Source organism: Ceratotherium simum, chromosome 24, assembly GCF_057802395.1.
Source record: "Ceratotherium simum simum isolate JZ-2026a chromosome 24, ASM5780239v1, whole genome shotgun sequence".
Classification (NCBI taxonomy): domain Eukaryota; kingdom Metazoa; phylum Chordata; class Mammalia; order Perissodactyla; family Rhinocerotidae; genus Ceratotherium; species Ceratotherium simum.
The window spans coordinates 24,147,825-24,174,530 of record NC_141923.1 but is presented as its reverse complement, the minus strand read 5'-3'; the positions used below and the strand labels follow the sequence as shown (position 1 = coordinate 24,174,530).

Below are 26,706 nucleotides of genomic sequence, written 5' to 3'. Positions count from 1 at the left end.
TTTTCCCTTTTGTGTATCTTAACCGGTATTAACATTTTGGGAGAAAGGAGCTAAAATACTACCTTGACTCTCCATTCGCTCACATCCTCCCCCCACAGTTCTAAAATCTCTTGGGAAATGTGTTTCCAAAGATTTAATGAGATTTCCTCCCTTGTTGCCATCCTCTTTGGTCTCTGTAGTACCACCAAGAAGTGCTGAACTCATAGAATACAGAGAATAACATCTTGCATTTCAATTGAATATTTCACCATTTCCAAAGTAATTTTACTTCTGACACTCATAAATCTGTGAGTTAGAGAGGACAAAAATCTTCTTGATCTTATAAATGGGGAAACTGAGGCTCCAGGGGCTGGAGTGAGGAGCAAGTGACTTGTCTCAAGTCACACAGTTTGATAGAGGGCAAGTCCGGGCTCCTGCCATGAAATGAATATGTTCTTACGGAAACATATCTAAATAAGACCTCTTCAGAGCTTACTTCTAACCCACAGGAATCATGAAATAAGATAATTATAAAATTACATGCAGAAATACAAAAATTCACCATTAAAAGATGAAGTAATCAAGCTTTAGGAACTTGGCATTATTGGAGCGGGGTGGGGCAGGGCTTAAGGTTTTGGACTGAGGTTATTCTAGTTTGTTTGATGCTGAAGCAGAGGCTCCAAGAATCACACTTGGAGTAGCACTGACCTCAGTTTTCTGGGGCTCAGCTTCCTCTGTTGAATATGAAACCCTCACTTTACAGCTGATCTATGGTGTCAGCTTTGAAGACAATAGTAACAAAAATTTGAAAAGCTCTTTTGAATTTGTAAGCAATTTCACATTCCATATCTCATTAGTTGTGCAAACCTACCCTGTGAGGTAGGTTAATTGACCAGACATTATAATCGCCATACTACACATGAGGAAACAAACTCAGAGAGCTATTAACGGACTTGTTCAACATCCTAACCAGCTAGTTAGGTAGGCAGTTCAACCAAGACTGGAACTTAGGTCTCTGAACTCTAAAATCTCTATACGGTGTACTAGGTTTCAGGCATGAGGCAAGTCTTGTGGTGATGCATGATTTTAATGCCTTTATAGAAGTGATAGGCTAGTGTGTGGGTGAAAAAAAGTGAGCAATTAAATATATTAATTCATTTATTCATTAGTTCATTCAGTAAATGTTTGAATGATTATTAGTATTCTAGTTGGTAGGAAAAATAAAGATTTTATCCTTGTTCTAAAGCTCTTAGAGTCTAGTTGAGACTAAGAAGAAAACAAATTAAGTGCAATGGACTGTTGGAGTCAGTGGAAATTTGAATAGGGTACAGTAGGCTCATGAAGAAGAATGGAGATTGTGGGATAGAATTACAGGCAAATTATGGATTATGTGAATATAGGGAAAGAAGTAATTAATTTAAGGGCCTTCCACATATAAAAATTCTATCTTACCAGTTTTAAAAATGTGATACTACCATTTGTAATGTTTTCTTCATTCTTATTTATCTTCTTAAGTATGAAAAATTACTGTAAATTGGGCAAGCAGATCATTAATACAGAAATACAGTTCTAAGTATTGGGCTTGATGGTGTCCTGGGCTCTCCTTTCCATCTTGGAGGTTTAGTTTTCCTCTCTCTCCCTATTTACTATGATTATGTGTGAAAACTGAGTTTGGGAACGGCAGGTACCTGAACTTTTTACTTGGAGCATTTTTGTTCAGTGTTAAAAAGAAAATGTGAAACTTCTTATTTAGAAACAAATACCATGTATGAAGTAGGCTTCTTCATTCCTTTGCTGAGTATCACCTATGTCTGAGGACAAGATTGTGAGAAGTCAGAGTATAGGCAGGGCTCATTTTGTAACACAGGTGACAGCCATCCTCCCATTCCTAGGATTCCATATCCATGCATAGAGTCCCCGTTTTTATTCTAAGCCAAACTGTGATTCAGAACTGAGCCATTGATTTTTCCAGAAGAATCCCTCCCTTCATCCCATGGACACATAAAATAACAATCAATGGAGAGTTTCTGTATATTTCATAGGAGGGACAGATGAGAAGGTGTACCTAATATATCTGATGCAAAAATCCTCATTATGTGTTTGTTCTCCAAACTCCTTTCCTAGCCCTCCATGCTTGTAAATTTTAAAGTCTTTCCCTGGTGTTACACTCAGACTCCCAAGAAGGGTTCATCTTCCTTCCTCTCTTCAGTATTTTCTCTCAGAAATTTAAAATATTTAATATTATGCAAAGTAAATCATTTGGGCCTTCCTCTTGGACCTCACTTGTATACACTGAAGGCAATGCCCTTTAGCAAGCAGGACCCGCTCTCCCAGAGAGGCGGGTTTGCAACTTGAGTTACTTGAGTATGTCTTTGGGCTTCTCAAGTACAACTCTAAGCAGTTTAGAAACTTATTTCTTTGAAACAAGTGCACTGTCCAAGATGAATTCTGATGAGTATAACTCCACCTTATTGCATTGATGTTTTTAAAAGTTTGATTTTACATTTAGATAGGGTTATTTGGACATGGTGGGATACAAATGGTCACATAAAAATTGCTGTTTCAAGTCAAATTATTGTATTATTTGTTCTCATAACCCCAAAGCATTAACACCCAATAGAGGCATAGATACAGAACCATGCAGTTATCGATAATAAAAACCTAATGTAGATAGCTAAAGAAAGATGAAAATGAAGCTGTGACATGATTATGAGCTACTAGAAATATTATTTTCTATCTTATATTAGAAACCAAACGAGCTTTGTGTATGTTAACTGATGGTTGACTTACATTATAAAAATGTATATGTGATATATTAGTCTATGTTGGCTTCATGTATAACTATAGCTTCCATGGATTTAAAAAATGCATATATTATTTTATTGGTAAAGTGACAACTATAAATTTTGGTATATTCAATTGTTTAAACCAGTGATTTCCAGAATGTAAGTGGTGTCCTACTTGTATGAGTTTTAAAACAAGCAATTTTGAAATAGGTAAATTACTCAGTAGAAACCTTAGGAGACTCAAATTGCTGGTATATCTTCCTCAAAACACCTCTCATTATCCAGGAATATGTATGCACTGGATAAGTATCTTATTCTTTAAATCTCACACTTAGACAGTTATGTTTCTTACTTTAAAAAATTGCCTATGAAACAAAAAATAGCCCATACGAATATTATCAAAACTAACTTTGTTCTACAGAAGTCATTCGATGCCTTATGGGACCATATAAGCATTTATAGGGCCTTCTCGTATAATAAAATTCAATATTAAAAGTATAATTATTTTAAAAAATCAACTAAATGGCAACAAGGGTTTTTCTCTTCCTATATTATGGGGATGTTTTTCCTCCTCCTAAAACCTCGCAGGTGCCCTTTGTGAAGTTCCTGGAATAATGATTGTCATTATTAAACCAGAGACTAAAAATCTTGGTACGGACTGACCCATGGGGACACATTATTGTAATTATTTTAAGATAAAATAATAAAAGGGGCGTCCCAGAGAGGGCAAAAGTCTTACTTATCCTCACAATTTATTCTATTTTTCAAAGTCACCCAAAAAAAGTTCTTAGGAGTGGCTGGAATTTGCTGCCAGAACCAGGTGCTCTCAAGTGTCTTGCCTTTTTGGTTCACCTACCGGCTTTCCCAGTCCTTGGTTGAACATTACGTTCTCACAGGGATATAATATTGAATATAACTCTCGTGATCTCTTCCAGTAGAGGCTGAGGCCATTTCTAAACACTCCTTCTGAATGTCCCTTCTATACTATCTTGCCCTCCATACACACACACACACACACACACACACACACATACACACACACTCGCTTACTTTCTCTCTCTTTCCAACTTTTTTCAATGTAGATTGAATGGAACATTTTCTTTCCCACATGGTCTCTCAAAGACTGGCACCCTTTCCCCAATGTGCTTCTAATAAACCGTACTCATTTCTTGACTATCCTGTAGTATACAGATACTGACACTGTGCCACTGTGGTTTTTGGAGTGGAGAGGGGTTTTGCCCCTATTACTAAAAAAAATTATCCTCCATTTATCAGGCTTATTTTTTAACACTCTATTGTCACCCCTGGTGCCCTGTCAATTTGGCAAAAGCCAAGAACACTTACATGGAGCGGTGTTAATTATAACCCCTCTATGCCTTACAAAATATACCTTCTGAGGCTATGAATGAATATGGGATAAATTTCCTAGAGCAGAACCCATGAACCCATGTATATTTTTACCACAATTCCTGCTAGTACAGGCTCTACCTCAACCCCCAACATGCATACACATACACATGCACATGCTTTTCTTCTTGTAATTGGCAATAAGCCTTGGGATGCCCTTTGCACCTACTGGAAAGGCATGAAATTAAATCTAGTACCTTCCTCCCACCCCCAAATCGGTTTTGTCTTGCTGACTTCTTCCCAATCCTAGCTTGCTGTTCTGCTTTTCTATTTTCCCTAAATGCAACTTACTTTAAGCATGTATTAATTTGATTAACATTCCTACAGTTAAAGGATAATAGACGATAAGCCATTTGTCAGTCTTAGCCACTTTCTTCTCTTTTAAATGTCTACTTATGACGTACATCCAGAATGCACGCCCTTTTTATTTTTTTAAAGAAGCAAAACCAAAACAACAACAAAAAAATTTTTTTAAAGAAAATGCAAATTTTGTTTTTAAAGAAAACGCAAAATTTGTTTTTAACTTTAGCTGTCACCAAAAGGGGAATCAATAAGAGAGAAAATGCAAAGCAAAATAAGTGTCCCCTGACTGCTCTGTCTGTACCTCCTCAGCGTGTGCATCTGGTTGTTCATCTCTGAAAGTGTGTGAAATACTTTTTTTCTTTAAATATTTTTTTTGTTCTTTTCTCCCTTCTTGTTTGGGAATTAAGTGCTTTTTGTATTATATATATCTATCTATATATATATCAATGTGTTTCTTTTTAATTGCTAGATCTTTATCTTTAGATTTGGTTTTATCCAAAATTATGAGAAAAAAAGTTATGAATTGTTTTCTGCAATTTTTCCCCACTCCCTCTTTAAACGTGGAACAACTTCAGCTGCAGAATCCCCACATCCACATCTTTCAAATTAGCCCAGTCTCACTGAGAATCACCTGCACCATGGGTGGCATGGGGAAGATGAATGACATCATTCAGACAGTACCATTTTTATATAGGGAAGCAATCAGCAGCCCAGCTAGTGGGCTTCCTGTACAGCTTTGCCCTTCCATCACCTCTGCAGATCTCTAACCCCCTCCCCTATCTCTAGATGGGGCTGTGTGGCTGCCGATGAAGTTGTTCAACTTGAATGCATAAATCTAGTCTCCTTGTTTTTGCTTTTAACCTTTTGATCATTATTATTAGTATTATTATTATTATTTTATGTATTTTGGCTATTTTTAGTAGAAAAAAGTTTAACTGTTTTTATTATTTGATAATCTGATACAACTGTAATGATTTTTGAAGTAATTGCATGTTGAAGAAGTTGCAGCTTAGGGTGTGTGAGATTGTCAGTGTTAGAGTTCTGTTCTTTATTTCTGTAGATGGGCATGTGTAGGCTCATTTGTTTTTGTATATTGCCCATCCCTTCCTTACAGCCAGAAGCTCTAATGCAGCTAGATCACTCCGTGCCGCCCTTACATGGACATGGCGACTCACTTACACATTTACTCCCATCATCTTCATCTCTTGTGTAGTACACTCATAGATACAACCCTACCCTTTCTGCATCTTTCCTTCCCATACCCCTCCTTTCTTTAGCATTGTTCAAATTTATGTGCTGTCATCCATCCCCTTAAATTAAAGAAAGTCTAAAACTTGTCAAAAGACAAAAATTTTAAAAATTAAATATATATCCAAGAACCTATAATAATGCAGAAATTCGTTCAAAAGCCTCTAGATTCATAGATTTTTTTTAAAGGCAAATTATAAAAGTAAACAGGTTTTTTTTTTTAATTTTTTAAATCATCACAATCGGAATTATTTCCAATTCAAAATTGATGCCCTCCCAAGCCCCTCGAAGCAAAAATTTGTTAAAGTGCAGATTTTTTTTTTCTTTTCATGTTATGTGGTGTGGATGTATGTGTTGTTGCCTCCCTGTATCATCCTCTGTTGTAAATTATTATATTTGAAAAATTAGACATTTTGCTCAAAAGTTTTTTTTTAAGAAATGACAACAAAAAAGCAAGTTACAAGAATGTGGCAATTCTATTTTTCCAAAAGCATTCTTACACAACTTTCTTTTGTAAATTTTTCTTTCATGCCAAAAAACATGCGGGCAATTTGTTGATGTAAGTGGACTAAAAATTAATATGGTATGCTTTCTTTTAAATTTGTTTTGTCTATATGAAATGATTTCTTTCTTTGTTTTCCAAAAACAGTCTCTATTTTTTATTTGCTTGTACTTTTCTTTCTGTCCTTATATTGTGAGTGCCTCATTGAACTTATTTGCTCGCCTTCCCTCAAGCTTACTTTCTCCCTGAAGTTGATTTTATTTTCTACTATATGATTTTGAAGACAATATTAAATATTTTATTTCTTTTGTGTCTGTTTGCTTAATTTTCACTGTTATGTTTTGCACTGAATTGCTTCTAATAATCCATGTAAATTCTACTCTTGCTAGAAGCGGGTGGGTAAATTGTTTTTAGCATCCAAAGGAAGCCTGGCCTCTTTGCTTGGACCAACTTTAAAGCCGAGAAAGTAATGGTAGGCTCTCCGTGGGATATTAAATTGGTTACAGCCTACAGGAGGCTTGTACCACAGAAGAAAATGAATTAAATTAACTCCAAGTGTTATCAGTGGTAATTATATCCTAATTTAAATCCTTAGAAAGCATTCACGGAAATCAGTCTTTTATTTTCTTTTCCTTTAGCAAAGGGGAAATAAGGTACTCTCAAGTGACTATGTAGAGTTTGGTTATCCAGGATTGTACCATCACCATCACCACAGACTACAAAATAATTTTACTGAAAATAAAGGCATCAAGAATCCCAGGTGTTTGGAATGTTGTTCTATGATAATGATGCCTTCCAATGTCTAGAACTAACTACTGGTGAAAGCACACACACATACATGGAAGGCACACAATTCTCGCTCTCTCTCTCTTTCCTTTTCTCTTTCTGTTGATAGTTGCCATTTCTCTCAAGGATTTAATCAGGTAAGCTTTAAAAGGATCCTAAGATTCTACCAAGAAGAAACATGATGATTTACCCATCTAAAGTTTTATTTAGGAAACGTTTCAGGTAGGTACTACCATTTTGTGTGACTCTAGGGTGAAGATATCCCTTGACCTTAAAGGCACTTGTATCAATGTTGCCTTATGCACTTAGGAAACATACAATCAGTAGGAAGTGCTATACAGTTTTTAAATAAAGAGGTTACTTGTTGCACTTTAATTTTAGATATTAGTGTTATCTGAAACCACGATAGAAATATCAAACTGAATGGTGGATGATAGATATGTTTCCAAGCCAGCAGCTTTAATGAATGGGCCTTCTCTACCTCGGTTTATATGATTTTATATTGTTTGATATGTTGGATGATATTTTAGGTTTAAAACTAAGAACTTCCTAATGAGGGTATTATTTTATCTAATTGAGTTGAAAGCTTTTAATTTTGTTGGGGAAGCTCTCCATAGGTCAATTTAATAAAAAGCTAACCATTTTTTTAAAAATGCAAGCTTTTTGAATTGTTATAAATCATTCCAGAAACTCTGCATTAAAATAGCCTAATAATCTAGATCCTATATTATTATACTTCTACTTCAGCATGAGACTACTACATAAAAAATGGTCAGAAGAAAGTGATCAATTGTTTCAGTGTTTATAGGCCCAAAATATTAGTAGAAATAATACTAGTAACTAGCATTTCCAAATGGTCATAGGGTCTCTGCTAAATACTTAATATGCATTATAATGAACATTAATTTGCATTATTATTATTCACATTGGTGGCTTGAGGTAGGCTGTGTTATTATTCCCATTTCATAGAGAGTTGAAGAAATTTAACCAAACCCATGTGGCTAGTAAGCCACAGAGCTGTGATGCTAACCTGAGTCTGAGTGACTTCAGAGGCAAAGCTCTTAGTAAGCAATCGAAAAACTCCACTTGACATTCCTTATTCTACAAGGTATAATGGTATCAAGGGGCTGTGACTCATCTTACTTGGGCCTATGTTGCAAGACTCTGTAGCCTTTCGGAATCAAAGCCATCTCAGACAAACTAGGAAAAAAATGTTCTACCTAGAGATACTCATCTCATTAAACTGTAAGTTAAGTCCCTTTGAGACACTTGAGTTTTTCTGGTGTCTTCTTCCCAGGTACTTGCCATGTTTGTCCTTGGCTATTTTTTCTGAAGGTGGATGGAGAACCATTTCACTGTTACACGCTTTGGGATATTTATGAGCTGCAAGTATACACTTCTGTGATACCAAATAACTAAATATCATTCAACAACTAATTTAGTGGGGAAAAGGATGATTTCTCCCCAATGTATGTGGATTTCCTAGCATAGAATTAGAAAAATGCAAATAAGAGATGAAGTAAAGAACCTAAATTTTATACATAAAGGAAATTCAAAGAATTAGAGCATGGTGTCCTCTCCCGGAGTCTCACTCTTCAGTGTCATTGTTTCGGTATTTTTGTGGCTTCTTAGACTCAAATATCTCCAGAGAGGCAAAGGTTGGAGCCACATTGAAACATCGTGCTGCTCTTCTTGTTTTTTTAGATGACCCACAACATTCACTATTGCCCTCAACATTCTCACAGTTCAGAAGCGTTCTATTAAATTTTTAATACACTGACTTTTCGATGGCAGAGAGCCCCTTTCGCTGGATATCAGCCCTAGACACATGAATTATATATCTATAAATACACTCATAAAGCAAAAACGCAGAGCAGCCTTCAGGGCTAAAATAGACCTTTTACATCCCTAGTGATCACTCTAGTTTAAAGAAAAGCACAACCCTGTCAAAAAAGGGTATAGATTCCCAATTTAAATTGCTAACTTTAAAGAATACAGATAGTTCTTATTCCAAACCAAAGAAAAATTCTGGGGATGGAATAGGAAATTAGAGTTTTGATGGATTACAGGTTTTGTATCACTCTGCCTGTAACCCCTTATGACTTTAGGCTTGTTGCTTCTGTGAATGCTTTTGTACTCATAGACTTCTGGAAGATAACTGACTCCATAGTCTCTCAGCAGTGAAAAAAAATATATTATCAGCTAGTCCAACATTTCTGAGGATAGTCACTTTAGATTAAAACAAATAAACATGAAGTCTTAAATAGCCTTCCACAATCTAAGTCATTTCTATTAAAGATCTAATGATGGGAGAAATACATCCCTCACCTCCTCATCTCGAATGACGTGTGCCCTTGGACTTCCCAGGACACTATAACATCTTAAATCCTAAAGACAGAATTTGATATTAAAATTGATTATACACCCCAACGCACACACCTGTCCCAGGCACCTTCTATGTTTATGGTTATCTTAAATTTTCCACCTATTTTCACTATAATTCTCATTTGTAATAATGACCCCCCACATCTCAGTCAACTTCCTTTTAAACTAAAGCCACTCTTCCAATTCCTTGAGGTTCCAGAAAAGGGAGGTTATGAAAGCTTCTACCATTTCGTTGGTTAAATACCACTGGAATTTGGGCTCAAATTTCCCTGACAGAGCATCATTTGTCATTTTTATCCCTGATACCAGGATTAATAACAAAATAGCAAAGAAAACTGAAGATTACTTTTGACAGATTCTTTTATTTAAACTCTGCAATAGCATACTCGTCACTTTAGTTCTGAAATAAGCTCTTATCATTTCACGTAGGGGCTCACCAACATTTTAGAAGGTGTTTATAAATTAGCAATCTTCAGAACCCTCTTTCCATCTCATTATGAAAAGGATAGTTTTCATTTTTTTTTTTTTTGTAATCCAAGTGAGATGCTTGCATTAGGGTATTGAACGAGAAGGGAACAGCAAAGGAAAGTGGAGGTAATTCTACTGCAGAGTGAGCAGTTTGTAGATTTCGTAGATTTTTAGCAACCAAGACACTGCAGAAGCTTTAGCTAAGATTGAAAAGAGGGGGGGAGAATGGGCAAATTTAAGACTCCAGTTGGGTGTCACAGATGGTACACTAAAATTGCAAATGAATGCCACTCTGTAATCATGAAGACAGTGATCTTAATCTCACTGAAAGGGACACTAGCATCCTGCTTAATAATTTGCCTTTATATTTAAATTATTTGTACCAGGACTTTGCCTCCCGACAAATCAGTTATTCCTGTCTTTTATCCCAGTTTCTCTGCTTAATATACACGGGGTAGATTTTCATCGTTGCCCTAAGGGACAAATGACTCTTTGTATTTGTGTCAGAAAGGAACACATATGCTAAACCTTTGTTCTAGGTGAGGTGGATAAAAAATCCTGTCTTGTTCTCTGAAAGAAAGTGAAATCATCCCTGAGTAATCTCTAGGGAAACTTTACACAGATTGCATGGGCCTTCACTTCTCTCTCCTCACTGCTCTTCTCTTGCTCAAACACTGCCTTCTTCCATGTATCACCTTAAATATAGCACCTGGGGGCCCCCGTAGTAGAAGAATAAGGAGAAAAGTTAGCTCAGGGCCAGTTTTAGGACTGGCTTACCTTTAGGGAACCATGCCAAATCTCATTTATAAAAACTAGCAAAAGTGTGTAAATTATGCATTAAATAAGTTGCAAGATATATGAATTATATATGTTCACAACGTGAAAAATAGGCATGCTGGTCCAGTGAAGCAAGTTTGAATCTTTGAAAAATTTGCAAAGATCATTTTGTTCAATAGTTTCAAACTCTGAGCACTAGAAGAGAAGTTTGGGTTTAGAGCAAAGACCAAACTATCATCTTGAGATTCTCAGACACGTTCTTGTTTTATTTCCTTACATAAGGTAACATTATCAGGTTGGCCATAGATGACTGTACAAGACTCTATTGTTTCTTCCCTTCCAAATGTTACACATTATGTACATTATTGCCTCCCTCCCCAACTCAGTTTCTCTCTGTGTAGCACAATGTCATTGGCTAAACAGGGAGAGAGTAAAGGCTTCTGACTTGGGTGCAAGCAGGTCTTCTCACATGCTTTGAAGGTGTGCAATAGCTTTCTTCTCAGGAGGCACTTCTCTTAGCACCCCTGAAACCTGAATAATTTAGACGCAGCAGTTCTAACTGAGGCACAGGAACTGTTTAAAGGTGTGGCAAGCTGAGTGGAGAGTTCTAATTTGTGAGTCAGTCTTTATAGGAAGAACCTGGGAAGACTGTGTAAGCTCAAAGCCTTTTCCACCTAGAGTGTCTCTAGAACTTTGCAGTATTGAGCCACATGTCTGGCTTTTTCACCAAAGGGGCACCTCAGCAAATGTCATATCTGATAATGGACTCAAACACCAACCATCCCAGCAGGACAAAGTTACTACTGAGGGCAGAACACACAAGAACATGGTACCTGGTTAAGAGCTTACTGACTTAGTGCAGAAAAAGGCCTTCAACAATAATATCATATTAGCATCTCAACTGTCTAAGTAACTGGAACAGGGAAATATCATGCCATCCCTGCTAGTGGATTTTTTAAAACAATAGTTGGAATAAATTTTTTTGAATAAATTCAATGAAGAGTCATGAACTATGACTTCTTGAGACTCTTCCTCTGCTTGAAAAATAACACTGTAAAGAGACACAGAAGGGATCTTGATTATCTTGCTTAAATAGATGAATAATAACCTTGGCCCTACAATTAGGTGAGTAACATCCACCACAGTGGTACCCATGATTTGCAAGGCACTATGATTTAGTGAACTATTCTGAACTTTCTCCTGACCTAGTCCACATGTCAAAAGTGCATGTGAGTAAACTGTATATTTTTGTCAGTCTAGTTAAGAATCACTGATTTAAAAAACTCACTTTGCTAATTCTACATAAAGTAAGTAAGTTTCCAGTAAGTCATGGTATGTAGGCTGGGTATTTTTAAAATCTAGCTTCCAGCTCAGCATATATCGCATAAAGCATAAAAGCAATGCATAAACATAATGTTAGACCAATACAAGGCAAGTTCTTATTTAATAGTCAGGGGAATTTCAGGGGAATGCAAATGACACATGTGAAATAAAAGGTAGTAGGTTAAAATACTATGTTGCTTATGTTTCTTGATCTTGGTCTCAGTGACATGGAGAATATGTCATTCTTATCTTCATGGGTGCAAATAAGTAGAAACCCAAGAAGGCAATAAAGAAATGCTATGGTTCACAAATTAAGCACATGCATGTGTGCATGCACACTCACACAATTTTGGTAGCCAGTCAGTATTTGCAACAGTCTAATCGAATGTCATCATTCCATAAGCAGATCCTGGAAACAGCCTATTTGACTTCTATCTAAATAATTACTTGAGAGTATCTTCCCACTCTAAGCCCTCAATCTAAGGATTCAAATTTTGGCAGCAAGAGGCATAAAATGGGCTCTAAATCAGCCTAGAATGGTTAGGCTACAGCTAGAAAGGATCCATATGTGGATCCAACTCATTTTATTATAATTTCTGAGGTGGAACCTATGAACTACATTCACGAGAGTGACTATGAATTGCGCTTTTCTGCGAGTACACTAATTCTGTTTTTCTTTTTCTTTTCCATCCCAGGAGGTGAATTAGTTATCCCTCTTCTTGTAGAAGACCCTTTAGCTACCCCTCCTATTGCTACTCGTGCACCTTCCATTACACTCCCCCCTACCTTCCGCCCCCTCCTCACCATTATTGAGACCACCAAAGATTCCCTGTCTATGACCTCTGAGGCGGGGTTACCTTGCTTGTCGGACCAAGGCAGCGATGGTTGTGATGATGATGGCTTGGTGATATCTGGGTATGGCTCAGGGGAAACCTTTGACTCTAACCTGCCCCCTACTGATGATGAAGATTTTTACACCACCTTCTCCTTGGTAACAGATAAGAGTCTTTCCACTTCAATCTTCGAAGGTGGCTACAAAGCACATGCGCCCAAGTGGGAATCCAAGGACTTTAGACCTAACAAAGTCTCCGAAACTAGTAGGACTACTACCACATCTTTATCCCCTGAGCTGATCCGCTTCACAGCTTCCTCCTCGTCTGGGATGGTGCCCAAATTGCCAGCTGGCAAAATGAATAACCGTGATCTCAAACCCCAGCCTGATATAGTCTTGCTTCCGTTGCCCACTGCCTATGAGCTAGACAGCACCAAACTGAAGAGCCCACTAATTACTTCCCCCATGTTCCGTAATGTGCCCACAGCAAACCCCACGGAGCCGGGAGTCAGACGGGTTCCGGGGGCCTCAGAGGTGATCCGGGAGTCGAGCAGTACAACAGGGATGGTCGTCGGCATTGTGGCTGCTGCCGCCCTCTGCATCTTGATCCTCCTGTACGCCATGTACAAGTATAGGAACAGGGACGAGGGGTCCTATCAAGTGGACGAGACGCGGAACTACATCAGCAACTCGGCCCAGAGCAACGGCACGCTCATCAAGGAGAAACAGCAGAGCTCGAAGAGCGGCCACAAGAAACAGAAAAACAAGGACAAAGAGTATTATGTGTAAAAATGACACCGCTAACAATACGTGAATTTAAAACACAGAATTATTTATATATAAATATATGAATACTTGGGAAATGAGATTTAACAGATGTCAGAACTGTGATAACTATGAGACGGGGTATATACCATGACTATGGTGGGGAAAACCATTTTTAAAAGGACACACATAAAGATGTACTTACCTATAATGTTCAGCCAGGGCTGCTTTGATTCAGTCATCACTCGGAGACAGAACATTCTTTCTGCCCTGCTGTATCATAAAGCACACACTTTGCCCTCTGGAGCAAGCTGGTGGCTCCCCCACTTTCGAAGACTTGGAAGCTTCCTTCTCTTGAGAACCTTTCAGCCAAGGTAGAAGACTTCATGGCTTACTTGTTCCATAACTCCAAGTGAGTCTGTAATGATGTTTGTGAAGCTTGACTGTAACAATGTTTTTCTTTTGGTTTAATTATGTAAAAAACAAAAGCAAAAAAAGAAAAGAAAAAAGTTAAAAACAAACAAAAAAAAAACCACCCTTATCTGGTTCTGGCCAGTGTGCGTGTAACTTTTCAAGATCTGAGGGGAAAAATGGCTTTGGGTTTTTGTTTATTTTTTGAGAATGACTGGACATAAGAAAAAGAAAAAAAAAAAACTCAGAAAACAAAAGTAAGAGAGACTATTGCCATATGAACTCAAAAGCTACCATGGTGTTCACTCTACATATCAGGTTGTGGTGTTTCTAGAATCTGTTGTTTGTTTCCTATGAGATGCTTTGCTGAAAACATAGCAAAATCATGTGATGGATGATAATATTGATTTGAAAAGCTTGTCCCTCAGGATCTAATTCCAGAATTTGCCACCCAAACCCTGAACAGATAGGGTTAGGGCTGGTTTTATCAGAGCTATTGGCTTTACTTAACAATATAGTTCCTGTCCATTAGCCCAGCCAAATTGTGGTAAAGGAGAAAGCCCCACAAACTCACACAGAGCCTTTCCTAGGGAAGGGGAAGGGGGGGTGGGCTGGATCTGTGAGTGATTGAAATGCATGCAAATATGAAAGAAAAGACAATGCCAAAAGTCTGTTCAAGAATCCAAACAGACAATAGGGGAGTTCAACTTGTGACGGAAACACAAAAGGTCGCACAAGCCAAACGTGGCACCACAGAGTGCAAAATACATAGTTCTTTCCCCGCCCCCAACGTGTTTTTCATAGTGGTTTAATTTTGTAGCCTAACACTTTCGGATAACTTTATCGTTCCATTTGCTCACATCTCCTTTCACCCATCTTTTCTAAAAATAAATAAATAAATAAATAATGAATAAAGCTGCTGTGACACACACACAAAAAAGGAATTTAATAGTATAATATATATATAAATAAATATATATACAGATATATTTATCATGGTATGTTTGATGAGATGGCTGAAACAGAACAACTGTTCAAGTCTTGAAGTGGAATGAGAATGTTGTTTTAGAAGAAAATAACAAAACAACAAAAAAGTAAACCTTAAAATGTGAAGAAAGTGTGAGTTTTAGTTTTGTCACAGTTAACTGTGTCAAAGAGAATAAAAAATCTCAGATTTTGTTTACATATTTTACTACATTTTTGCTGGTATAATTCCTTAGCCACCTATGTACATACTGCTTTCAGAACTGTTCTTTCCTTTCTATTTGTTTATTTCGGTTTGTGTGGGTTATATTCCAGTTGTCTTTCTTTCTTTTTGAAAAAAGGAAACAATGTACAGAAAAACAATAAACTGGTTGTGTGGCCATAGCTATCCAAAAAGCAGGAGACAAAGAGAGACAAATATTCACACAAAAAGGAAGTGTGTCCTCTGGAGGGTCAGATATACACAATTTCTTTTGTACAGATGAAAATCAATCAGCTGTTTAGATTTAGAAATCTATTCTTGCTGGTCTTCGTAAGTTGCATGAATATTTGACTATGAAAAAATATCTTAAAGACATGGGGCGAAAAGCGCGATCTAAACAATGGTAGCGTTTACTAATGTGTATGGAAAGAGGTGTTCCTCATTATCTGATATTTCAGTGTATTAAGAACTTTGGATTTTTTTTTGTTGTCTTTAAAAGAGACAGGATTATAAAGAGATGTCCAAGCACGATTTTAGATAACCTAATGGCCCAACCTATATGAAGTTGATTATATCTCGATGTCTGTCAAGATTGCTGTTCTTGGAGTCTTGAGGTCTTGTGAACTGATTTCCTGCTTTCTTTCTTCACATTTTTTTATTTGAGTAAAAATACATTTGTTATATTCCTTTTAGTGTAAGTTTCTATTTGGACAATTTTATGGGAACATGTGCATTCTGTATGTGAGCTTCTATCATATTCCTGTTGTTTTATGAGCAGACTCTTGAGGAATTTATTTTATGATGTTGTGACGTTGCTGCTTTTTCTTTTCTCTTTTCTCTTTTATTTCATATTTGCATTTTCGTTCAAGGATATGCTTAGCAATAAAATGTTCTTCCCAAAACCTGGTATGATGATGCATTTTTATTTTCTAAACATTTGGGGAAAGATCTTGCACTGAGGCTAAACATGTCAGATCTTATTAAAAACCAAGTAAGCTAGGACCACTTTCATGTGATATAAAATATTCTAACCAGTTATTAATTACTTGTACAAACTTATCAAAAGTGGCATATTTATGAGCTAAACAATTATTGTCTGTTAACTGAGGCGTTATTGTTTAGATTGCTGTGATAGTGTAACCAGGAGGGAAAGAACTTTTTGGAACAGGTAAGATGACAGAAGTGTTGTATTCTGGAGAAGATTATTGGATACTATATTTTAAAAAGTGTTTGGTAAATTTTAAGTATTTTCTATAAGTCAACAAACTTTAACAGTTTTCCAGAACCATGTTCATATAGTACCTCAAGCACTAGAAATCTTTAAATGCCTTCTTTCTAAGCCTCCTGCCTATTGAAATTTTTTTAAAAAGCACTAAATCCAAAACCAAAATTTAAATGAATGCTAAATTCTAACAGCTTCTTTCTAGATTTTCAGATTATAAAATTCTGCAAACATTCATTATCACTGGAATATTTCTCATATCTCAGATGTCCTTGATTTGCTAGTTCCCTAAGCACATGTTTACGTTGCCAATTGGATAATCCATCATGATACCCTACATTTTTCACTATGATCCAGAAATGTGGGTTTATCTGAATGGCTGTACTCTATCCATATGTTGGTTACCAGTTTTCAAAGAGTTAGAATTAAAAACAAATGTAATTAACCCTGTTCCTTCAGATTCCATTAGTGGAATGGTTATGCTATTGACTATCATGGGAACGGAAAAAAATAAGGCTTAATGATATCAAACTATGGAAAGTTCCTTTTTCGGTTCCTGTTTCAAATAATTTACTTTAAATAATAAATAATTTAAATAATTTAAATTAAAGTGATCATTTATCTACGCCCACAATGTGCCAGATACTGTGTTAAGTGTTTTGGATCTATGTAGTCTGTTTAATCCCTTGGTGGTAGATAGTATTTTCCTCATCTTAAAGATAAGGAAACAAAGGTACAAAGAGCTTAATGACAACTTGGCTAATACATTTCTAATCATATTAAAAGTCAAGCCTTGCTGACATGGAGGTCAGTGGGATGTCATGGAAAGGGTATAGGTACTGAGGCCAGACAGAGCTGGGTTGGAACCCCAGCTGTACTACTCACTATGTAAGGGCAAGTTTCACAATCTCTCTGAGATTTGGCTTCCTCACCCAAAAAATGTGACACCTCAATGATTTTGCCTTATAAGGTAGTTTGTGGAAAAGTATGAAATAATATAGTGTTTTAATTGTGACTGATAGAGAGAAGGGGTTCAACAAGGTTAGCCTCCTTACTTTGAGTCCTATGTTATTTTCTATATGATAACTGCCTTCTAGAATTGGAAATTCTACACTAAATTCTACAATAAAAATAGATTTATTTAGTAGTTGTCAAGCAATGTTGCCAAGTCATGACGAGGGCTCACAGCTATAATTGACAAAATTAGTCTTTTTCTAGTCATATAATTTGATTTCATGCATGATTACAACTAGTAAGCAAGTGGTATTGACGGTTAGTAGCATAAGTCTGTCTGACAGTACATTTTAAGCAAGTGACCAGAAGTTGGGGTAAGTAATGGGAATATAGATTTGAGAAAATGTTAAACTTGTCTGAGAAATTTCCAGATGATGGTTAACATGGTAGATTCAAGATCTAAGTGGCATTTGCGCAGATATATTGTTTAAAGTCCATCAAAAGAAATAATTTTTCATTGTCTTCCCATGAGGAAGTGTTAAGACTATACCGTCCCATTCCAATGTGTTTAACTTTGGCCTTGGGATTTGGCATCAGAAAAGCTTACTTCAAATTTTGGCTCCGAATCCTGGATCTGTCCTTTACTAGCTGTGAAATGTTGAGTAAGGTGTGCAGTGACTCTAGCTTCATCCATGAAATTGGAATTATATTGCCCTCCTCTTAATGCTGTTCTATAATTAAATGAGCTAATGTGGATATAAGTGCCTGGACACGAGCACGGTGGCTGGCTCATAACCCTCAAACAATGATGGCTAATATTTTCTTTTTAATTATCTATTATCCTAGAAAAAAATGAGCCAAAATTCCTTCTAAAAGTCTAGAAGGGATACATATTAGAGAGTCCCAGAGCAATCATTGTACTTCTGTTGCCTAAAATCATAATTGTTTTTATTCCCCTACGGTTGGAATCACATTGATTTTTTGATTCTTTGAGCTCTTCTTGAGTCTTCCACAGAAATGGGCATACCCCTGCAAAACCTTTTACTTCGATCAGCTCCTTTGGTATAGGGACCATAAGAAAGGTTCAAATGGTGACCTGTTCTGTGCCTTAAAGGATAGTCTTCCGTGCCTCCCAAATCACAGAGTTATCATTGCCTTAGATACCCCTTCAAAATTCTATATTAACTTTCCCTCCATAAACTTTCTAAATATCACTACAGTCATGCGTTGCTTAACAACAGGGGTACATTCTGAGAAATGCATCTTTAGGTGATTTCATCATTGTTTGAACATCATAGAGCGTACTTACACAAACCTAGATGGTATAGCCTAATACACACCTAGGCTATATGGTAGTAATCTATTTATTTTATTTTATTTTTTTTTTTATTTTTTGCCCCCAAAGCCCCAGTAGATAGTTGTATGCCATAGCTGCACACCCTTCTAGTTGCTGTATGTGGGACTCGGCCTCAGGATGGACAGAGAAGTGGTGCCTCGATGCGCACCCGGGATCCGAACCCGGGCCGCCAGCATCGCAGCGCACGCACTTAACCACCAAGCCACAGGGCCGGCCCTATGGTAGTAATCTTATGAGACCACCTTTGTATATACGGTCCATCATTGACCAAAATGTCATTATAGGGTGCGTGACTATTTTTAATATATAATCCAAGAACCACTTTAAGCATTCACTGTTTTGATAATTCAACCAACATTTGTTGAACACTTATGTGCCAGCCAATCTACTATTGGCTATTGTTACTTTGTTTCAATAAAGGCAGAAAATTGATATGAGGATTTTAAGCCTTTTTATCTCTTGTATAGATCCATAGAGGCTCAGGTTCTCTTTACCCATATACAAATTGAGGTTTGATCTTTCTCCAAAAATATCCAAACCCTGTATTTGTCCCAGTTGAATTAAAATGTTGATGATACTGTTTGACATTAGTTTGATTATTAATGTAATTAATGGACATTATTAAATAATTACTATATCTTAAATTGAGAGCCTTTAGGAGTTATAATCTACTAAGGGTGCAGAAATAATGATACTACAGTGAATACAAATAACCTTTCAAAGTACAAACTGAGTTCTTTGGAGGTTCACAAGAAATTACTCAAGAGCAGGTTTCGTAGAGGAAGTGACATGTTAGGTAAACCGTGAAAAGTCGATACCCAGAGGTTAGGGCTGCGTGCCATTCCAAGCAAAACCTTGAAGTGGGAGCAAGTAGGATCCAAACCATAATTTGGGTGGATCCCAGATTATATAAAGTACGTTAGTGGAAGATATGGCTAGGAAGGCTTTTGGAATTTTGTCAATGAAAGGAAAGAGAGAGATGGGAAAATGTCTTGAGAAGTTCTCAAGGTCAGGGACTAGTTTGTTGTTGAGTGCACAGAATATAAGAAAAGCAAGGTAATAACTGATACATTCTCAGAGAAGCTGAAAGATGATTGGAGGGATCCAGTTTCCTGATAGAGGTGTTACTCTGAGCAGAGAGGGGGATAAGTTGTTCGTCTGATAAAGTAACAGAGATGGAGAAAATGGGATCAGGAACTGACATATTGTAGTGGAGGTGACAGAAGTTGTGACAGCTATAGTCAGAGAGCCACAATGTTCTAGGTAAATCAAAGGCAAAGTCGCGTACCCAATAGTGAGGCTATGAGCACATTGCAGAAGTCTGTTGACAACCCTGTTAAGAAGGCAGCTCATGAAAGTCTCAGTAAGAGGCCAGCTGTCTTTATCTGGTGTTGATAGTAAAGCTTCATGCTTCTGCTACATTTCTTTTTTGTTTCATGACTTGAAATCCAATTTTGTGCTTCCAAATTTAGAGCTCTTTCAATTATGTAATGCTGTCTCTAGAGAAACAAGCCATTTTATACTTTTTTCCCAAAGCATTTGGAGTGGCAGCTAAGGAAGAGAATGATAGTATGTTGTATTAGTCTGCTCAGGTTGCCATAACAAAATACCACAGGCTGGGTGACTTAAAAAGTAGAAATTTATTTCTCACAGTTCTGGAGGCCAGAAATCCCAGATCAAGATCCGGGAAGGTTTGTTTTCTGGTGAGCGCTTTCTTCCTGGCTTGTAGACAGCTGCCTTCTCACTCTGTCCTCACATGACCTTCCTTCTGTGTGCTGAGAGAGAGACAGAGATAGAGACAGAGAGATCTCTCCCCTCCTCTTCTTGTAAGGCCACAGTCCTTTCAGATTAGGGCCCTACCCTATGACCTCATTTAACTTTAATTACCTCCTAAATATCCTATCTCCGAATATAGTCACATTGGAGGTTAGGGCTTCAACATGAATTTAAGGGGACACATTTCAGTCCATCACAGATGTACATGGTGTTGGGAATTGGTAAGGTGAAAATTTCAAGAGCTCAAAGGAGTCAAGGAATCCAGAAGCAGCTCTGGCCTTGTTGAAGTGGCTACATGGGCTCAGTAGAAGAGCAAATAAACCCTTGAGACGCTAAACCACAGAGCAGGGCAGGACCACAGGAATAGGGGCCAGGATTTTGAAGCAGTGTTAAAGTTGTATGAGAGGCCATAGAAGACAGCAACAGCCAAAAGGAACCCAGACTTAGATTAGGAGATATATTATGTATGTATTATATACATAATAGTGTGAGCTTCAAGAGGCCTTGAGCTTTCCTATTGGCTGGGCATATGGGTTCTAGAGTCAGAATGCCATGGCTTGTATTCTGGGGCTATAACTTCAGATAAATTAACCTACCTAAACCTCAGCTTTCATATTTACAAAAGGAAATTATATTATTACCTATCTTATATGTTTGTCAGGAAAGATTAAATAAAGTAACGCATATAAAACACTTAGCACATGCCTGGCACATAACAAACCTTAATAAATGTTGGGCATTATTGCAATTTGGCCTTGTTACCCAATTCAGGCAGGATCAAAATTAGCTGCTAGTTGCATGGCTTGCCAGCACCAATAAGTGCATAAAAATACAGAAATTAAATAATCACTCTATTTCCCTAAATCTTTCATTTGCCAAGAAAATATTATAAAATTCAGCTGCCCGCTCATTGGCAAAGGTTTCTCTTCACTGCCACTAGTTCTCTGCTTCCAGGCTCCAGCTTGCATTATGCTAAAGGTCTGAGCTTTCCTGTGGCAGCCAGTCAAACACTAGGAAGCCAAGAGGCCTTCAGGAAACATTGCACCTCTTTATTGATACGCATTATTTTGGTTTTGTTTTTAATTTGACTTTTCATTGTGAACATTTTAAAATAGAGAATAGTGTAACAAACCCCCACTTACCCATCATCTAATTTCAAGATTCATTAACATTCTGCTGTCCTTGTGTTATCTACGCTCACCTCTCCATGAAAGAATATCTTTTAATACCATCCAATGTTAAAAAACAAAGAAGGAGCATTAAAAGAATAGTTACTATTGGGTCTCTTGACCTGAGTCTCGTTCAACGTGTTTCAGCGTTACTAAACCTAAAGTTCTTTCTGATGGACAATTAATGGCATGGTTCCAGTTCTTTATTCAATGACAACATAAAAGAGATTAACTGCTACGTAGACCCTTCATCGTTTAATGAGATTGCCTGACACTGAAAGGATTTTTCAGCTTGTATGTATTTCAATTCAACTGTGCTCAATCACTTTTTGAAATGAATGAAAAAGTCTGTAGATTATATACAGCTGCTACTTCTTTTGTAAAATGTGACATCTTGAAATAGAAACTATGTTCTCCTTCCAGGGAGGCTAAGGGAGAATGCTACGCGTTTGCACCTGTGGAAGCTAAGAAATACTCACTTTTACCTCTAGAAATTTGATCACAAATCTACTAGCATATTTGCGGAGGGTGATACTCATGTATTTGCAGTAGCTGTAACTACACTGAATTTGCATGAGTCTACATAGAAGAGATAGTTCGTTCAGCACATTTTCGTGTATTGATTTTATTACCGCCCCGCTGTGTGTTGACAACGGTGATTTTCTCTTCTTTGCTCTCACTCACCTGCAATTTTTCACCTAGAATTTTTATCATAAAAGTATCACGAGAGAGAGAGCGTCAGAAAGAGTGAGAGAGAAAGTTTTTTATAGACTATTTGATAGTATATTCTCTATCACAAAGTCAAAGTAAGGGTTAGGAAAACTGGGTAGAACCACCACAGACTTTTGCTTCTTGGTTTCATGGAGCAGAATGCAAAGTAGAGTAGCAGGTTTCAACAAGTAAACAATTTTCCTGTTCCTACTTTTTGCTTAGCACTCTACCCTATTTTATTTTGGGGGGGGAACCTAGGAGAGCACACGTAAATATTCTTCTTAAAACAAAAAAAATGTTGTCTAGGTTTGCAAAAAAGGACAACTAGGCGGGGTGAGGAGTAGGGTGGAAGGTAGCTTGATTAAGGGTGTCATTAAAACTGAAAAACGAAAACCTCTTTAGTATTAGGGTGTAGTTTTCAATGTTCACGCATCACTGAGGAAAATGTGCTTATGTGCATGCATGGGTATGAGAAACCAGGTCTGTTCTGATGTCAAATTTGAAATGGGAAAACTAAGATAGATAGTTATTCCTTATAATCCAAACAGGAAGGAGGGAAGAGTGGGCAAGGGGAAGAGAGCAGAAGCAGAAGAGCTGGTCTTAAGCTCCAAGGTGGTTTGTAATTGCTTAGAAGATAGGTCCAGAATTGGAGCATCTGAAATAATGAAGTCTCTCTCTCCTCTCTCCCTCTCTCCTCCTCCTACTCTCCTCCTCTCTGCCTCTCACTCTCTCTGTCCCTCTCTCCATTTCAGAAACAGTGTCTGCACAAATAGCTCTGAGTTGACACACACACATCCTGCACTTGTTTTGTAAAAAAGAAAAAAATTTAGGTGCTTATACTTCTATAGTAATAAATTGTAAAATGCTTTTGCTATTGTGTTTGTCTTTACATATCTTTTTCTCTTTTCTCTTTTAAATTTAAACTTTCTTAAACACTGATATTATAAACATCATTTCCCTAAATTATATTTTAAGAACATAAGTCACATGTCTGTAGTTGGACAGGTCCTTCTTGACTTCCTCACTTGGCAGGTGACAAACTGCAATTTGATAACATATATATGCACTAGAGCAATCACTTTTTTTTGTTTTTTGTGTTGTTTTGATGAATTCTGATTTTTTCCAGCTTTATTGAGAGATAACTGGCATATAACATTGTGTAAGGTTAAGGTATACAAGGCACTGATTTGATACATGTATATATTATAAGATGATTACCAGAATAATGTTAGTTAACACATCCATCACCCCACATAGTTACCTTAAATCTTCACGAAGAGAACATTTAAGATTTACCCTCTTAGCAACTTGCAAGTATACAATACAGTATTGTTGACTACAGACATCACGCCGTACGTTAGGTCCCCAGAAGGTATTCATCACATTCCTGTAAGTTTGTACCTTTAGAATATCTCTGTTTCTGCCATTATCTCACCCCTGGCAACCACCAACTTACTCTCTGTTTCTGTGAGTTTGGAGTTTTTAGATTTCACATATAAGTGAGATCATACAATATTTGTCTTTGTCTGATTTATTTCACTTAGCATAATGCCCTCCAGGTTCATCTCTGTCGTCACAAACAGCAGGATTTCCTTCTTTTTACAGCTGAATAATATTCCATTGTATATATGCACTATATTTTCTTTATCCATTCATCTGTCAAAGAACATTTATGTTGTTTCCATGGCTTGGCTATTATGAATAATGCTGCAATGAACATGGGTTGCATATATCTCTTCAAGATAGCGATTTCATTTTTCTTGTATACGTACCCAGAAGTGGGATTGCTGGATCATATGGTAGATCTATTTTTAATTTTTTGAGGAACCTCCGTACTGTTTTCCATAATTCCAAATTTTTAATTTTTTGAGGAACCTCCGTACTGTTTTCCATAATTGCTGTACCAATTTAGATGCCCACTAACAGTGGATAAGGGTTCCCTTTTCTCCACATCCTCGCCAGCACTTATCTCTTATCTTTTTGATAATAGCCATTCTAACAGATGTGAGGCAATATTAGAAGATAGGTCCAGAATTAGTCTAGCTAATTCTAATTAGTCCATCTAATTATGTGCTAATCACATACGCACATTATTTTAGGTCCATCTAAAATAATGAGGTCTCTCTCTCTCCTCTCTCCCTTCCCTCCCCCTCTCTACCTCCTCCCTCCTTGAGGTTTTGATTTGCATTTCCCTGATGATTAGTGATGTTAAGCACCTTGTCTTGTATTTGTTGGCCATTTGTATGTCTTCTTTGGAAAAATGTTGATTCAGGTCCTTTGACCATTTTTTAATAGGATTATTTGTTTTCTTGCTATTGAGTTGTAAGAGTTCTTTATAGATTTTGGATATTAACCTCTTATCAGATATATAGTTTGCAAACATTTTCTCCTATTCCATAGATTGTCTTTTCATTTTGTTGATTGTTTCTTTTGCTGTGCAGAAGTTTTTAGTTTTATATAGTCCCACTTGTTGATATTTGCTTTTGGTGTCATATTCAAAAAAACATTACCAACACAATGTCAAGGAGTTTCTTTTCTATCTTTTCCTCTAGGAGGAACATCATTTATGGAACATCATTTATGGAAGAGACTATCCTTTCTTCATTAAGTATTCTTGGCTCTCTTGTCAGTTATTTCTTTCTTGCCTTATTCCTCTGACTAAGACTTCCAGTACTATGTTGAATAGGAGTGGTGAGAGTAGGCACATTTGTCTTGTTCCTGATCTTATAGGAAAAGCTTTCAACCTTTCATTATTGAGTATGATGTTAACTATGGGCTGGTCATATGTGGTAACTATTATGTTGAGGTACATTCCTTCTACGTCTACTATGTTGAGAGTTTTTATCTTGAAAGGGTGTTGAATTTTGTCAAATTCTTCTTCTGCATATATGGAGCTGATCATATGATTTTTGTCTCTCATTCTATTAATGTGATGTATAACATTTATAGATTTGCATATGTTAAACTATCCTTGCATCCCAGGTTAAATTGGGAGTTAAAGTTAAATTCTACTTGATCACGGTGTATGATCCTTTTCATATGCTGTTGAACTTGATTTGCTAGTATTTTGTTAAGAATTTTTGCATCTGTGTTCATCAGGGATATTGGCCTGTAGTTTTCTTGTAGTGTCTTTCTCTAGCTTTGGCATCAGAGTAATGCTGGCCTTGTAAAATGAGTTTGGAAGTGCTCCGTCCTCTTCTATTGTCTGGAGGAGTTTGAGAAGGATTGGTATTAATTCTTCTTAAATTCACTAGTGAAACCATCTGGTCCTGGATTTTTCTTTGTTAGGAGGTTTTTGATTAATGATTCAATCTCTCTACTTGTTATTGTTCTGTTGAGATTTTCTGTTTCTTCATGATTCAGTCTTAGTAGGTTGTGTATTTCGAGGGATTTATCCATTTATTTTAAATTGTTCAATTTGTTGGTGTATAAATTTTTCATAGTAGACTCTTATGATCCTTCATATTTCTGTGGTATCAGTTGTAATGTCTCCTCTTTCATTCACAATTTTGAGTCCTCTCTCTTTTTTTCTTGGAAAATCTAGCTAAAAGTTTGTCAATTTTGTTTATCTTTTCAAAAAACAACTATTAATTTCATTGATCTTTTCTATTGCTTTCCCATTCTCGGTATCATTTATTTCTACTCTGATCTTTGTTATTTCCTTCCTTCTGCTAACTTTGGACTTGGTTTATTCCTATATTTCTGGTTCCTTGAGGCGTACAGTTAGGTTGTTTATTTGAGACATTTCTTCTTTCTTAATGTAGGCATTTATCACTATAAAATTCCTCATTATTACTGCTTTTGCTGCATCCTATAAGTTTTGATATGTTATGTTTCCATTTTTGTTTGTTTCAAGATATTTTTGGATTTCCCTTTTGATTTCTTTTTTGATCCATTGTTTGTTCAGGAGTGTGTTGTTTAATTTCTACATATTTGTGAATTTTTCAGTTTTCCTCCTATTATTGATTTCTAGTTTCATACCATTGTGGTTGGAAAATATACTTAGTATGTTTTCAATGTTTTAAAATTTCTTAAGACATATTTTGTGACCTAAAGGTGATCTATCCTGGATAATGTTCCATGTGTGCTAGAGAAAAATGGGTATTTTGCTGCTGTTGGATGGAATTTTTTATATATGTCTGTAAGGTCCATTTGGTCTAAAGTATAGTTAAAGTCCTGTGTTTTCTTATTGATTTTCTACCAGGATAATGTGTCCACTGTTGAAAATGGAGTATTGAAGTCCCCTATTATTATTTTATTGTTGTCTATTTCTCCCTTCAGATCTGTTAGTGTTTGTTTAATATATTTAGGTGTCCAGAGTTTGATGAATACATATTTACAACTGTTGTATCCTCTTGA

At 36.7% G+C, this 26,706-nt stretch overlaps 1 protein-coding gene across 1 annotated transcript in view; it reads left to right on the top strand.

Annotated features, from left to right (window-relative positions):
• LOC101397659 (neurexin-3) overlaps positions 1-14,548 on the top strand; it is a 964,554-nt gene extending 950,006 nt beyond the window's left edge. Inside the window, exons 12-13 of the mRNA XM_087448107.1 lie at positions 12,660-13,017; positions 13,063-14,548. Coding sequence (XP_087304233.1) covers positions 12,660-13,017; positions 13,063-13,585 — 881 coding nt within the window. The 3' untranslated portion in view covers positions 13,586-14,548. The remainder of the gene's footprint in view (positions 1-12,659; positions 13,018-13,062) is intronic.
• Positions 14,549-26,706: the final 12,158 nt, after the last annotated feature.